Source organism: Procambarus clarkii, chromosome 80 (assembly GCF_040958095.1).
Source record: "Procambarus clarkii isolate CNS0578487 chromosome 80, FALCON_Pclarkii_2.0, whole genome shotgun sequence".
Lineage (NCBI taxonomy): Eukaryota > Metazoa > Arthropoda > Malacostraca > Decapoda > Cambaridae > Procambarus > Procambarus clarkii.
The window spans coordinates 18,133,267-18,147,864 of NC_091229.1; the positions used below are offsets into that span (position 1 = coordinate 18,133,267).

General features: G+C 45.7%; 1 protein-coding gene across 1 annotated transcript in view; it reads right to left on the bottom strand.

Annotated features, from left to right (window-relative positions):
* The window catches only part of LOC138357909 (ctenidin-3-like), a 22,806-nt gene extending 9,454 nt beyond the window's left edge, over nucleotides 1-13,352 (bottom strand). The window contains exon 1 of the mRNA XM_069315080.1: nucleotides 13,096-13,352. Coding sequence (XP_069171181.1) covers nucleotides 13,096-13,352 — 257 coding nt within the window. The remainder of the gene's footprint in view (nucleotides 1-13,095) is intronic.
* Nucleotides 13,353-14,598: the final 1,246 nt, after the last annotated feature.

Here is a 14,598-nt window from a genome sequence, read left to right on the forward strand (position 1 = left end):
ATGTGCTGTCAATCTGCTGTATGGTGTCTATTAACCTTGTTTAAATTACTAATCAAGCTGTCAATGTAATCAATCAGAGCTTTAATATACTTACTTATCTCTCTCATCTCATTTTTCTCTTGTAATGTATCTTTATCATTTATCAATTCTGATTGAAATTACCTACTTAAAATTATCTGCTAGATTAAGGACCTGCCCGAAACGCTGCGCGTACTAGTGGCTTTACAAGAATGTAAATACTGTACTATCCAATGTATTCTCACAAACCCAATGTACCTTCTTGTATATATATAAATAAAATAAAAATAAAAATTTATTAACTACTCTGACACTGAAAGGGTCACCGAAAGAACAGACCTCAACCCCCGCAAGCACAACTAGGGAAATACAACTAGATGAATACACATCCGCATCTATGTGTATATATATATATATATATATATATATATATATATATATATATATATATATATATAGTGTTGATGCTTCCAGAATGTAAATCTGGCATCAGAAGACGAGTTTTGGCACGTCATCTCCTCAGTCAGACTTGATCATATCCATGAAGGGGAGGATGACTATGGCTGACCCCGACCGCCCTAGGACCGCCCCTCAACCTGCAAAGTTTGGTGAGGCTGGCCCTAAGCGTCTCCACCCTTGGACAGTCAAATGAACATAAACCCTATTTTATACATACATATTTAATTTACTTAGATCATTGAAAATTCGAACTCGGGCCTCAAAAGTACGAGAATGTTGTCATATGCAACAACAAAATCTAATTTATTATGCGATATATTACAGCAATTCATTTTTTCTCGCAAAAAGCAGAAGTTGAATAACTTCCAGGAAAGTGATATCTGAGATTGATTTAAAATGTGGTTTGATTTTTCCACGTAAAGCAAGCATTTCCCACACACAGGAAGCATTTTCCGCATACACCAAGCATTTCCCACACACAGGAAGCATTTCCCGCACATACCAAGCATTTCCCTCACACACCAAGCATTTCCCTTACACAGCAAGCATTTCCCTTACACAGGAAGCATTTGCCACACACAGCAAGCATTTGCCACACACAGCAAGCATTTGCCACACACAGCAAGCATTTGCCACACACAGCAAGCATTTGCCACACACAGCAAGCATTTGCCACACACAGCAAGCATTTGCCACACACAGCAAGCATTTGCCACACACAGCAAGCATTTGCCACACACATCAAACATTTCCCACACACTGCAAGCATTTGCCACACACATCAAGCATTTCCCACACACACAGGAAGCATTTCCCACACACACAGGAAGCATTTCCCACACACAGGAAGCATTTCCCACACACAGGGAGCATTTGCCACACACAGCAAGCAGGACCAGGGAGTATGGTGGAATATGTTGAGGTAAAGTGTTATCAAGTGTGAGTGTATAAAGAGTGGGAAGTAGTCAACCGGTCCTCCAGCAGGAGGTCAAGTGCAAGCAGCAGACACTCACCGACGTTATCACGTGTGTGTGACAGTGTACTGTGCATCTGGCATCGCACTCCCACGCTCAGTCTTTCATAAGGGTGTACCAAGTGTTTCCTCAAAGGTACATTAATATGTACGGGGAGTTTATGGTAGCCGGGACCAGGTAGGGTGAGGTTGTTGCTGTTGCTTCAGGGCCCAGGACGCCACCAGCGGCGGGGTGTCCCAGCCTTCTGGTGGGGGGCACAGCGGTAAACCTTGCGGCGCTACTCGCCTAGTCAACATTTACCTGTTTACGTGTCGTCTGTTCAGTGTGAGCCTCGTGAACATTTACGTCTCGATACACGTACTTCAACGTCAATACCCGTGATGTGTGGCGAGGCCCTGCTGTGTCCCGGGCTGGCAGCTGGGTTAGGGAGTTGTGGCTACCACGGTTAAGGCAGTGTTTACACTTGACGGTTACTGCATCAAACACCGTCCACTTGACGACTGTATGAAACCACACAATCCTACATCATTAGCACGGCAGCATTTGGCCCACTGTCAAGGTGGTGGTCTGCTCCGTGTATACATAACACTTAATAACCCAGCCAACAAATATGGAATGAAAGCCACGACGTTTCGGTCCTTCTTGGACCCCTTATCAAGTGTAGCATGGAGCGAAACGTCGTCACTTCCTATCATGTGTGTGGGCATGAGACCGGGGCATGACTAAAAGGGAATGAGACCGTTGGTACACGGACACGAACTGCAGGAATTGTCTGAAACATTGCTACTCGACTTCAACCAAAGTGTAAGAGAATGAGATTCGTGAACGTAGAGAGGAGACTGCAAGGTCAGTTCACAGAATGGGGAAGGAAGTTCCCGCACAGGAGAAGAAAGAGGATTTAATACCAAACTTGAGACGGGAGGTACATATCAACAGAACCACATCAGCGACACATGCAAAACCGACAGAAATGCCAACTGATTTGAGGAAATTTGGGGAAGGAGGTATTGTTACCCTATACTCTGTACGAGTGGACACCAGTCCTGAACTGTTGACTTGGTTCACACAGTTGTAATTATCTGCCCGGATCTGCCCGGAACGTTTTGTGTAATAGTGGCTTTAGGCATTGTATGTACTAGCTCTATCTATAAATCCATCAAATTTTGTATCTTACCTTCTATGTATGTACTTTATCTAAATAAAAATTTGTATTTGTTGTAAACAACCTGGTTGTAAACCATTGGTGAAGCGTCTTAGAAGGGAAAATCTTCTAAGTCGAAGGGAAAATCCACAAGATTATACTTAAGAAGAGCTGTGGTAATGTACAAGTGTGAGCCTGTCAACAGGAGATAGAAGCTAGTCATCTGCGTGTGTGGCCTTGTGTGTTATACAAACACTCAATTATACTCTTAACACCACCACTGTCGCCTGTTATCACACCACACGTGTATACCTCAACACGTACAACAAGCGGGGCATACAGCCATACACCTCACTTACCCGTGCTAAGCAAGCACTGGTAGGCAAGCACACACCAACTACCATAACACCATGTGTGTGTTTGTGTGTGTGTGTGTGTGTGTGTGTGTGTGTGTGTGTGTGTGTGTGTGTGTGTGTGTGTGTGTGTTTGTGTGTGTGTGTGTGTGTGTGTGTGTGTGTGTGTTCTGTCAGCTTACGCGCCACTGGGGCTGGTCAGGAAGTGGATGGGAGACCGCTTAGATAGAGCCTTGCCTTTGGTTAGGTGACCTCAACAAGCGGGGCATACAGCCATACACCTCACTTACCCGTGCTAAGCAAGCACTGGTAGGCAAGCACACACCAACTACCATAACACCATGTGTGTGTTTGTGTGTGTGTGTGTGTGTGTGTGTGTGTGTGTGTGTGTGTGTGTGTGTGTGTGTGTTTGTGTGTGTGTGTGTGTGTGTGTGTGTGTGTGTGTGTGTGTGTGTGTGTGTGTGTGTGTGTGTGTGTTCTGTCAGCTTACGCGCCACTGGGGCTGGTCAGGAAGTGGATGGGAGACCGCTTAGATAGAGCCTTGCCTTTGGTTAGGTGACCTCAAGGCGTGCACGACTTTCCTCTCCCCTAACACAGTATAACCATGTTCAATACCATACCTGTGTGTGTGTGCGTGCGTGTGCGTGCGTGTGCGTGCGTGCGTGTGCGTGCATGCGTGCGTGTGTGTGTGTGTGTACACAAGGCTCAGCGAAAGTTGTTGTCGACAGAGAAGCAGACTGACTGGTAAGCTATCAACTTTTTACTCTAAGCTGGTCAGTTTTTGAGCACCGGACCACACATTTCTCTCTCTCTCTCTCTCTCTCTCTCTCTCTCTCTCTCTCTCTCTCTCTCTCTCCCTCTCTCTCTCTCACATGCTCTCTCTCTCTCTCTCTCTCTCTCTCTCTCTCTCTCTCTCTCTCTCTCTCTCTCCCTCTCTCTCTCTCTCTCTCTCACATGCTCTCTCTCTATCTCTCTCTCTCACCTGCTCTCTCTCTCTCACCTGCTCTCTCTCTATCACATGCTCTCTCTCTCTCTCTCTCACCTGCTCTCTCTCTATCACATGCTCTCTCTCTCTCTCTCTCTCTCTCTCTCTCTCACCTGCTCTCTCTCTATCACATGCTCTCTCTCTCTCTCTCTCACCTGCTCTCTCTCTATCACATGCTCTCTCTCTCTCTCTCTCTCTCTCTCTCTCTCTCTCTCTCTCTCTCTCTCTCACTCTCTCTCACATGCTCCCTCTCTCTCTCGCTCTCTCACACCTGCTCTCATTACTCTCACCTGCTCTCATTACTCTCTCACCTGCTCTCATTACTCTCTCACCAGCTCTCATTACTCTCTCACCTGCTCTCATTACTCTCTCACCTGCTCTCATTACTCTCTCACCTGCCCTCATTACTCTCTCACCTGCTCTCATTACTCTCTCACCTGCTCTCATTACTCTCTCACCTGCTCTCATTACTCTCTCACCTGCTCTCATTACTCTCTCTCTCACCTGCTCTCATTACTCTCTCTCTCACCTGCTCTCATTACTCTCTCTCACACCTGCTCTCATTACTCTCTCTCACCTGATCTCATTACTCTCTCTCACCTGATCTCATTACTCTTTCTCACCTGCTCTCATTACTCTCTCTCACCTGCTCTCATTACTCTCTCTCACCTGCTCTCATTTCTCTCTCTCACCTGCTCTCATTACTCTCTCTCACCTGCTCTCATTACTCTCTCTCACCTGCTCTCATTTCTCTCTCACCTGCTCTCATTACTCTCTCACCTGTTCTCATTACTCTCACCTGCTCTCATTACTCTCTCTCACCTGCTCTCATTACTCTCTCACCTGATCTCATTACTTTCACCTGCTCTCATTACTCTCACCTGCTCTCATTACTCTCTCACCTGCTCTCATTACACTCTCACCTGCTCTCATTACTCTCACCTGCTCTCATTACTCTCTCACCTGCTCTCATTACTCTCATTCACCTGCTCTTATTACTCTCACTCACCTGCTCTCATTACTCTCACCTGCTCTCATTACTCTCTCTCACCTGCTCTCATTACTCTCTCTCACCTGCTCTTATTACTCTCTCTCACCTGCTCTCATTACTTTCTCTCACCTGCTCTCATTACTCTCTCTCTCTCTCTCTCACCAGCTCTCATTACTCTCTCTCACCTGCTCTCATTACTCTCACCTGCTCTCATTACTCTCACCTGCTCTCATTACTCTCACCTGCTCTCATTACTCTCTCTCATCTGCTCTCATTACTCTCTTTCACCTGCTCTCATTACTCTCTCTCACCTGCTCTCATTACTCTCTCACCTGCTCTCATTACTCTCACCTGCTCTTATTACTCTCACTCACCTGCTCTCATTACTCTCTCTCACCTGCTCTCATTACTCTCTCTCACCTGCTCTCATTACTCTCTCACCTGCTCTTATTACTCTCTCTCACCTGCTCTCATTACTCTCTCTCACCTGCTCTCATTATTCTCTCTCTCTCACCAGCTCTCATTACTCTCTCTCACCTGCTCTCATTACTCTCACCTGCTCTCATTACTCTCTCTCACCTGCTCTCATTACTCTCTCACCTGCTCTCATTACTCTCACCAGCTCTCATTACTCTCATTACTCTCACCTGCTCTCATTACTCTCACCTGCTCTCATTACTCTCTCTCACCTGCTCTCATTACTCTCACCTGCTCTCATTACTCTCTCTCACCTGCTCTCATTACTCTCTCTCACCTGCTCTCATTACTCTCACTCACCTGCTCTCATTACTCTCTCTCATCTGCTCTCATTACTCTCTCACCTGCTCTCATTACTCTCTCACCTGCTCTCATTACTTTCTCACCTGCTCTCATTACTCTCCTCACCTGCCCTCATTACTCTCTCACCTGCTCTCATTACTCTCTCTCACCTGCTCTCATTACTCTCCTCACCTGCTCTCATTACTCTCTCACCTGCTCTCATTACTCTCTTTCACCTGATCTCATTACTCTCACCTGCTCTCATTACTCTCTCTCATCTGCTCTCATTACTCTCTCTCACCTGTTCTCATTACTCTCTCTCACCTGCTCTCATTACTCTCTCTCACCTGCTCTCATTACTCTCTCTCACCTGTTCTCTTTACTCTCTCACCTGCTCTCATTACTCTCTCTCACCTGCTCTCATTACTCTCTCTCACCTGTTCTCATTACTCTCTCTCACCTGCTCTCATTACTCTCTCTCACCTGCTCTCATTACTCTCTCACCTGCTCTCATTACTCTCTCTCATCTGCTCTCATTACTCTCTCTCACCTGTTCTCATTACTCTCTCTCACCTGCTCTCATTACTCTCACCTGCTCTCATTACTCTCATCTGCTCTCATTACTCTCTCTCACCTGTTCTCATTACTCTCTCTCACCTGCTCTCATTACTCTCTCTCTCTCTCACCTGCTCTCATTACTCTCTCACCTACTCTCATTACTCTCTCACCTGCTCTCATTACTCTCTCACCTGCTCTCATTACTCTCTCACCTCCTCTCATTACTCTCACTCACCTGCTCTCATTACTCTCTCACCTGCTCTCATTACTCTCTCTCCTACTCTCATTACTCCTACTCTCATTACTCTCACTCCCCTGCTCTCATTACTCTCTCACCTGCTCTCATTACTCTCTTTCACCTGATCTCATTACTCTCACCTGCTCTCATTACTCTCTCTCATCTGCTCTCATTACTCTCTCTCACCTGTTCTCATTACTCTCTCTCACCTGCTCTCATTACTCTCTCTCACCTGCTCTCATTACTCTCTCTCACCTATTCTCTTTACTCTCTCACCTGCTCTCATTACTCTCTCTCACCTGCTCTCATTACTCTCTCTCACCTGTTCTCATTACTCTCTCTCACCTGCTCTCATTACTCTCTCTCACCTGCTCTCATTACTCTCTCACCTGCTCTCATTACTCTCTCTCATCTGCTCTCATTACTCTCTCTCACCTGTTCTCATTACTCTCTCTCACCTGCTCTCATTACTCTCACCTGCTCTCATTACTCTCATCTGCTCTCATTACTCTCTCTCACCTGTTCTCATTACTCTCTCTCACCTGCTCTCATTACTCTCACTCTCTCTCACCTGCTCTCATTACTCTCTCACCTACTCTCATTACTCTCTCACCTGCTCTCATTACTCTCTCACCTGCTCTCATTACTCTCTCACCTGCTCTCATTACTCTCACTCACCTGCTCTCATTACTCTCTCACCTGCTCTCATTACTCTCTCACCTGCTCTCATTACTCTCTCACCTGCTCTCATTACTCTCACTCACCTGCTCTCATTACTCTCTCACCTGCTCTCATTACTCTCTCTCCTACTCTCATTACTCCTGCTCTCATTACTCTCTCTCACCTGTTCTCATTACTCTCTCTCACCTGCCCTCATTACTCTCTCACCTGCTCTCATTACTCTCTCACTTGCCCTCATTACTCTTACCTACTCTCATTACTCTTACCTGCTCTCATTACTCTCTCACCTGCTCTCATTACTCTCACCTGCTCTCATTACTCTCTCACCTGCTCTGATTACTCTCTCACCTGCTCTCATTACTCTCTCTCACCTGCTCTCATTACTCTCTCACTTGCTCTCATTACTCTCACCTGCTCTCATTACTCTCACCTGCTCTCATTACTCTCTCACTTGCCCTCATTACTCTTACCTACTCTCATTACTCTTACCTGCTCTCATTACTCTCTCTCACCTGCTCTCATTACTCTCTCACCTGCTCTCATTACTCTCTCTCACCTGCTCTCATTACTCTCTCTCACCTGCTGTCATTACTCTCACCTGCTCTCATTACTCTCTCACTTGCTCTCATTACTCTCTCTCACCTGCTCTCATTACTCTCTCACCTGCTCTCATTACTCTCTCTCACCTGATCTCATTACTCTCTCTCACCTGAACTCATTACTCTCTCACCTGCTCTCATTACTCTCTCACCTGCTCTCATTACTCTCTCTCACCTGTTCTCATTACTCTCTCTCACCTGCTCTCATTACTCTCTCTCACCTGCTCTCATTACTCTCTCACCTGCTCTCATTTCTCTCTCTCACCTGTTCTCATTACTCTCTCTCACCTGCTCTCATTACTCCTCTCTCACCTGCTCTCATTACTCTCTCATCTGCTCTCATTACTCTCTCTCACCTGCTCTCATTACTCTCTCTCTCACCTGCTCTCATTACTCTCTCTCACCTGCTCTCATTACTCTCTCTCACCTGCTCTCATTACTCTCTCTCACCTGTTCTCATTACTCTCTCTCTCTCACCTGCTCTCATTACTGTCTCACCTGCTCTCATTACTCTCTCACCTGCTCTCATTACTCTCTCTCACCTGATCTCATTACTCTCTCTCACCTGCTCTCATTACTCTCTCACCTGCTCTCATTACTCTCTCACCTGCTCTCATTACTCTCTCACCTGTTCTCATTACTCTCTCTCACCTGTTCTCATTACTCTCTCTCACCTGCTCTCATTACTCTCTCTCACCTGCTCTCATTACTCTCTCTCACCTGTTCTCATTACTCTCTCTCACCTGCTCTCATTACTCTCTCACCTGCTCTCATTTCTCTCTCTCACCTGCTCTCATTACTCTCTCTCACCTGATCTCATTACTCTTACCTGCTCTCATTACTCTCACCTGCTCTCATTACACTTTCACCTGCTCTCATCACTCTCACCTGCTCTCATTTCTCTCTCTCACCTGCTCTCATTACTCTCTCTCATCTGATCTCATTACTCTCATCTGCTCTCATTACTCTCTCTCACCTGCTCTCATTACTCTCTCTCACCTGCTCTCATTACTCTCTCTCACCTGCTCTCATTACTCTCTCTCACTTGCTCTCATTACTCTCTCTCACCTGCTCTCATTACTCTCTCTCACCTGCTATCATTACTCTTTCTCACCTGCTCTCATTGCTCTCTCTCACCTGCTCTCATTACTCTCTCTCACCTGCTCTCATTACTCTCTCACCTGTTCACATTACTCTCTCACCTGCTCTCATTACTCTCTCACCTGCTCTCATTACACTCTCACCTGCTCTCATTACTCTCTCTCACCTGCTCTCATTACTCTCTTACTTGCTCTCAAAACTCTCTCTCACCTGCTCTCATTACTCTCTCTCACCTGCTCTCATTACTCTCTCTCACCTGCTCTCATTACTCTCTCACTTGCTCTCATTACTCTCTCTCACCTGCTCTCATTACTCTCTCTCACCTGCTCTCATTACTCTCTTTCACCTGCTCTCATTACTCTCTCTCACCTGCTCTCATTACTCTCTCACCTGCTCTCATTACTCTCTCACCTGCTCTCGTTACTCTCAGTCACCTGCTCTCATTACTCTCTCACCTGCCCTCATTACTCTCTCACCTGCTCTCATTACTCTCTCTCACCTGCTCTCATTACTCTCTCACCTGCTCTCATTACTCTCTCACCTGCTCTCATTACTTTCACTCACCTGCTCTCATTACTCTCTCACCTGCTCTTATTACTCTCTCACCTGCTCTCATTACTCTCACTCACCTCTCACCTCACCTCTCACTCACCTCTCACCTCACCTCTCTTTGGCTCTCTCACCTGCTCTCATTACTCTCTCACCTGCTCTCATTACTCTCACTCACCTGCTCTCATTACTCTCACTCACCTGCTCTCATTACTCTCACTCACCTGCTCTCATTACTCTCTCACCTGCTCTCATTACTCTCTCTCCTACTCTCATTACTCTCACTCCCCTGCTCTCATTACTCTCTCTTACCTGTATACATAGACAAAGGTCTCCTAGAGGGTCCTTCACACTCCACCCCAGCCCATTCCTGCACAAAGACTGACCAACCAGCTCACTTGTGGTTTGGTAGGTAGCATGACCTTCTTGTGAGACATACTACAACCCACAAGTGTATAGCAACAGATCCAGAGACCAGAAGGACTTGTACCTCTGCTCCATTCCTGGGTCTAAATGCTTTGAGATTTCTATTAGGTCTATAAGTCCCCACCACAGACCTCCGCCAGAGAAATATCTGTAGCAACTCTCAACAACTCAAATCAGCCTTCACAGCAGTGCACCTACGTCTGCACACTTCCCAGGACTAAGATGCGGCTCTTCAACCAATCGGGAAGAATTAATTGTCACTCGTGAGAATATAGGGGCAAACTCGGCTTAGCAGAATCGGTATCGCCAAAGACCAGCCAGGAATAACTAATATGTAAGCAACCTCTCCTCTGATTAGCCTCGATCCAGTCGCCTCACTGACGGACTCTGCCTCCAGCTTGACTATATGGTCCCAGTGTCCTGATGCCATCTCTCCCGATGCCAGCATCAGGACATCATCTGATGCCACCTGATGTCCTGATGCCAGCTGTGAGCCAGCGCTAATCTCTAAAAGTTCTTCACCGATTGCTTTGAAATTTTGACACACTGTTCCATTCGAATACGCGCGCGTTTTTAATTACCTACTATATACATGCCTCACCTGTGACAGGTAAAAACATGTTTTGTTTTTTAAACAGTGCCATCTGTTGGATGTAAAATCAACATACACTATACTAAATATTTTACGGTTCAATTTCAATGTTTCCAATTACATTGTTAAATTGATTTTTCATAGATTTCAATTTATTTTCATTTTCATTTAATTATTTCACATGACATTGCATTGGAATTGGGCGGTATCATTGTCCATATCGTTCATTTCCTCAGTATAGTTAACTTTTTTATGGTTTTCATTTCATTTTTTATCTGTTCTTATTTTTCAGTGATGGGAACATCAGATCATTTGGGAATTCATCGGATAGGGGAGTGGGGAATGGTTGGGAAGACGAGGGGACAGGGAGGGGGGAATGAGGGGGGGAACGGGGGAGTGGGGAATGGTTGGGAAGACGAGGGGACAGGGAGGGGGGAATGAGGGGGGGGGAGGGGGGAATGAGAAATGGTTAGGAGGACATTGTCAGCTGACGCTCCCTCCCTCAACAAAACATTCCTCCTCCTACCATACTGTTTGTGGTGTTATTTCACTACATACACATGTTACATGATACGGAAAGTATCTACATATTTTATTCACCATAACTGTACAACTAAGCTGGTATCGTGTCCAAACAATATAGTGGCCACAAAAAATTGCATGACAAGTGACACAGTGGCTAGCAGACAACCTCACTCCCTCCCTCACCAAAATGGTTCCTTCCAACGTACTGTTCGTGCTTTTATTACACTATATATACACACATTACATATAAGTATCTACTAGATTTGTGTTCACCAGAGCGAACCACTAAGCTGGTATGGCGAGTCCAGACAATAACAGATGACGCTACTTCCCTCCCTCGCCAAGATTACTCCTCCCACCATACTATGCACATTACCCTATTACCACCACAATCCTGCAATTATCAAAATCCTGATCATTTTTATCAGTCAGGGGTCTTCTGTAATACTATCATCGTTAAATAATAGCAGTTACATATATATTTTGACATTTTTAGGCGATGCTGTGGTCACAGCAGCACGGCTGAACAGCAGTGCTGTTAGCTCATGCTGCGTGTGCCAGCCTTGGTTACTCACTCAGTACTGAGACTAACACCCAGGAATGTTACCCACAAATTTTTTCAAGATGGTGTTTGTTTACAGGAGTCTTGAGCCACAGGATGTGAGCCCCGTGTACCCACAGGAGTTTTGAATCCTACGCTATACCTATAATTGCCATGAGGTGCTCTGCGCACCCTTAATCTAGCACCTCAAGGCGCTCTGTGCAGTGTGATGGTTAAAAGGATGACCAACCCACACATCAAAAAGTGAAAAAATTACAATGTTTTGGTTTGTCCTGGACCATTATCAAGTAACGTGTAACAAGAAGTCACACAGGTTGATAATGGTCCAGAATGGACCAAAACGCCATCATTACTTTGCTTTCTGATTATGATTTGGTGATTATATCTTCTGCCACATTATTGTGACTAATCACCTGCAAATTTTAAAAGGCTGCAGAAAAGTACTGTATCACTATACACCAAAGCCATTAATGCAAACAACACTTGAAATGAGGAATCCAAGAATATCTCCATAAACATTTGTCAATTATGACTACACCTGTCCTCTCACCGAATCGCTAAGATCCAGAGCGATCCTCTCTGATGGGGTGAACTGTCCACTGTTCCAGGTTGAATCCTCAAAATGATCTTCTGGATTGATAAACCACACAGAACTCACTTCTGAAACCACTGGAGACAGCTCATCTTCTATGAACAAACACAGCCCACCGAGTCAGGAGATTCCCCCATGAACTATTTTATATTGGAGATTCTTTCTTATGGTGGGCTTCAGGATCCTGCAGACACTCTTTCCTTTTCTTTGTAAATGTTATCCCAAACTGACTTGATTCCTACATCAAGTTTTCTTCTTACTGCAGAATTCATTTCCTAGCAATAAAAGTCAGCAAGTACCAATGAGTACTGCCTTAGCACTAAACTCAGTTAAACCAGCAATACTCTGTTTGTCCATAGTGTTAACTTGTATTTCTATTAGTAGTTCTGGTCGCAAAAATAATTATTGGGTACAAAATTTTTAAAATCATCATAAATCACTATCATAAGAATAACCATTGTATCCTGCTCTATGTATGTCATATGTTAAGCATTGTAACAAATTTGTTATTATACGCTACTCATTTATGCAGCTGTTCTCCTAGATTGTTCTCGTGCAAATAAACTCACTAAACTCCGTAGCTCACTGTGCAGGAATCACTGCGCTGACATTAATTACTGTAATCACCACTGCAGACAAGCATTCATTATGACCACTTTCAACAGGTTGGACTTATCATCATGAGAGTGGTGTGGTGTGCAGACAAGCATTCATTATGACCACTTTCAACAGGTTGGACTCATCATCATGAGAGTGGTGTGGTGTTCAAAGTCAATGATAATGATAATAAAAACAAAAAGTATAACTTACTGGGAGGATTTGAACATTGTCAAACTTTATAATTTGACTCTGACATCAAGTAATAACAAAAGGTGATGAAAAATTCCTAAATTCCAGCAAAACACCAGCTTTCAATATACTTTATAAAATCAAAAACACAAGAATCATGCAACTTCAAAAGTATATCAGTTTTATTTTAAAAGAGGACTTACTTTGACAGGTGTTTGCGTGCAGAAGGCAAGGTGGCGAGTTCTTCTTTCATGACATATCGCTTCGTGCCCAGACAGTACTGCTCCATGTAAGTGGGCCAGTGAAGAGCTGACAAGGCAAAATTGAATGTGCATTGATCAGCTTCAGATAAAGATGCCCACAGATTTTGCACATTGTCATTAGAGAAGCTCCACTCATGAGTGGTGAAGTACTCCAAGCACGCTGCAGCACGGTCCAGCTTCTGGGCAATCCTCACCATGCTGTGGGTCAAATATAAAGCCACCAGTGAAAGAATAAACACTGGCCGAGGTCTTAAAAAACCAGCGTTGAATGTAATGAAACGCCATTTTCTGGGTGAGACCCAGAGTCTTCCCGGAGCTATCTAGGCTGATATGCTAATGTCAGACTTTGGCATCAGTCATGTGTATGGAGTTCTGTGGGTCTACCAGGGACCATGAGCCAGAACCTGGCCACCTCAGAAGAGGCATGAGGAGCCATGGCCTATAGAAACCCACGTGTGGTTGGAAGTATTCTATGGGTCAGGCACCCAGAAAGGTAAGCATCCCAAAATAAACCCCTATTCTGATGAAAATTGCGACGAAAAGCCGAACAAGAGGATAGAACTCCCCAAACCGAAACGGGCAAACGAGTATGACGTCACACGTTGCCACACCGCTGTCTGCACAGCTCCCCCCTCCCCGGTAGGGGGAAGGGGGGAGCCCCAGGCCCCCGCGCCGGCCATCCACCTTTCAATTATGAGGCTGGACATCAAAACACGTGAAAAACCGCCGACCCAGGGGAGGGAGGGTTGCGGGGGAGCCTCCGGGTCTCACCCAGAAAATGGCATTTCATTACATTCAATGCTGGTTTTCTGGGGGGAGCCCTGTTGGGCTCTATTATCTACTATCTACCCAAAGACGAAAACAAGAGAGGACCTAACCCAGGAGGTGGAAGACGCACACACCCCAACGCGAAGCGGAGACAAAAACTGCAACTGCCAACCCAAGGCCACACAGGCCTGACAAGGCCCAGGAACATCAACGAAGGAACACAGAGCCAACCAACGAACGAATTGACCATGGGGACAGACAGCAGTCTGGCAGGACTGAACTACCCCGCGGACGACCTGAGAGAACCACACCCTGTAACAGGGAAGAAGGGAACCCTGGAACAACCCAAAGTGTGACCCCAGTCACGGCAGCCGTGGCACGCCAAGCACGGTGAAGTGCTGCAACTGAATACAACACACAATGCACCCCCGGCCAGACCAACCAAGCATCAAGCAACCCAAGAACCCCTCCGGAAAGCAGCCGAGCCAGTGTTCGCCAGAAAAGAAGGAGATGACTGCAAGCAAACAAAACTTACCAGGAGAACCAAAAGAGCCAAAACCCAGGCGCCGGAGGAGGGCATGAAGCACTCCAACCTGACTCCCAGAGGCCAACACCAACAAGAAAAGAACCTCGGAAAACAACTCGGAACCGAAGGGGCCACAAGAAACCGAGGAG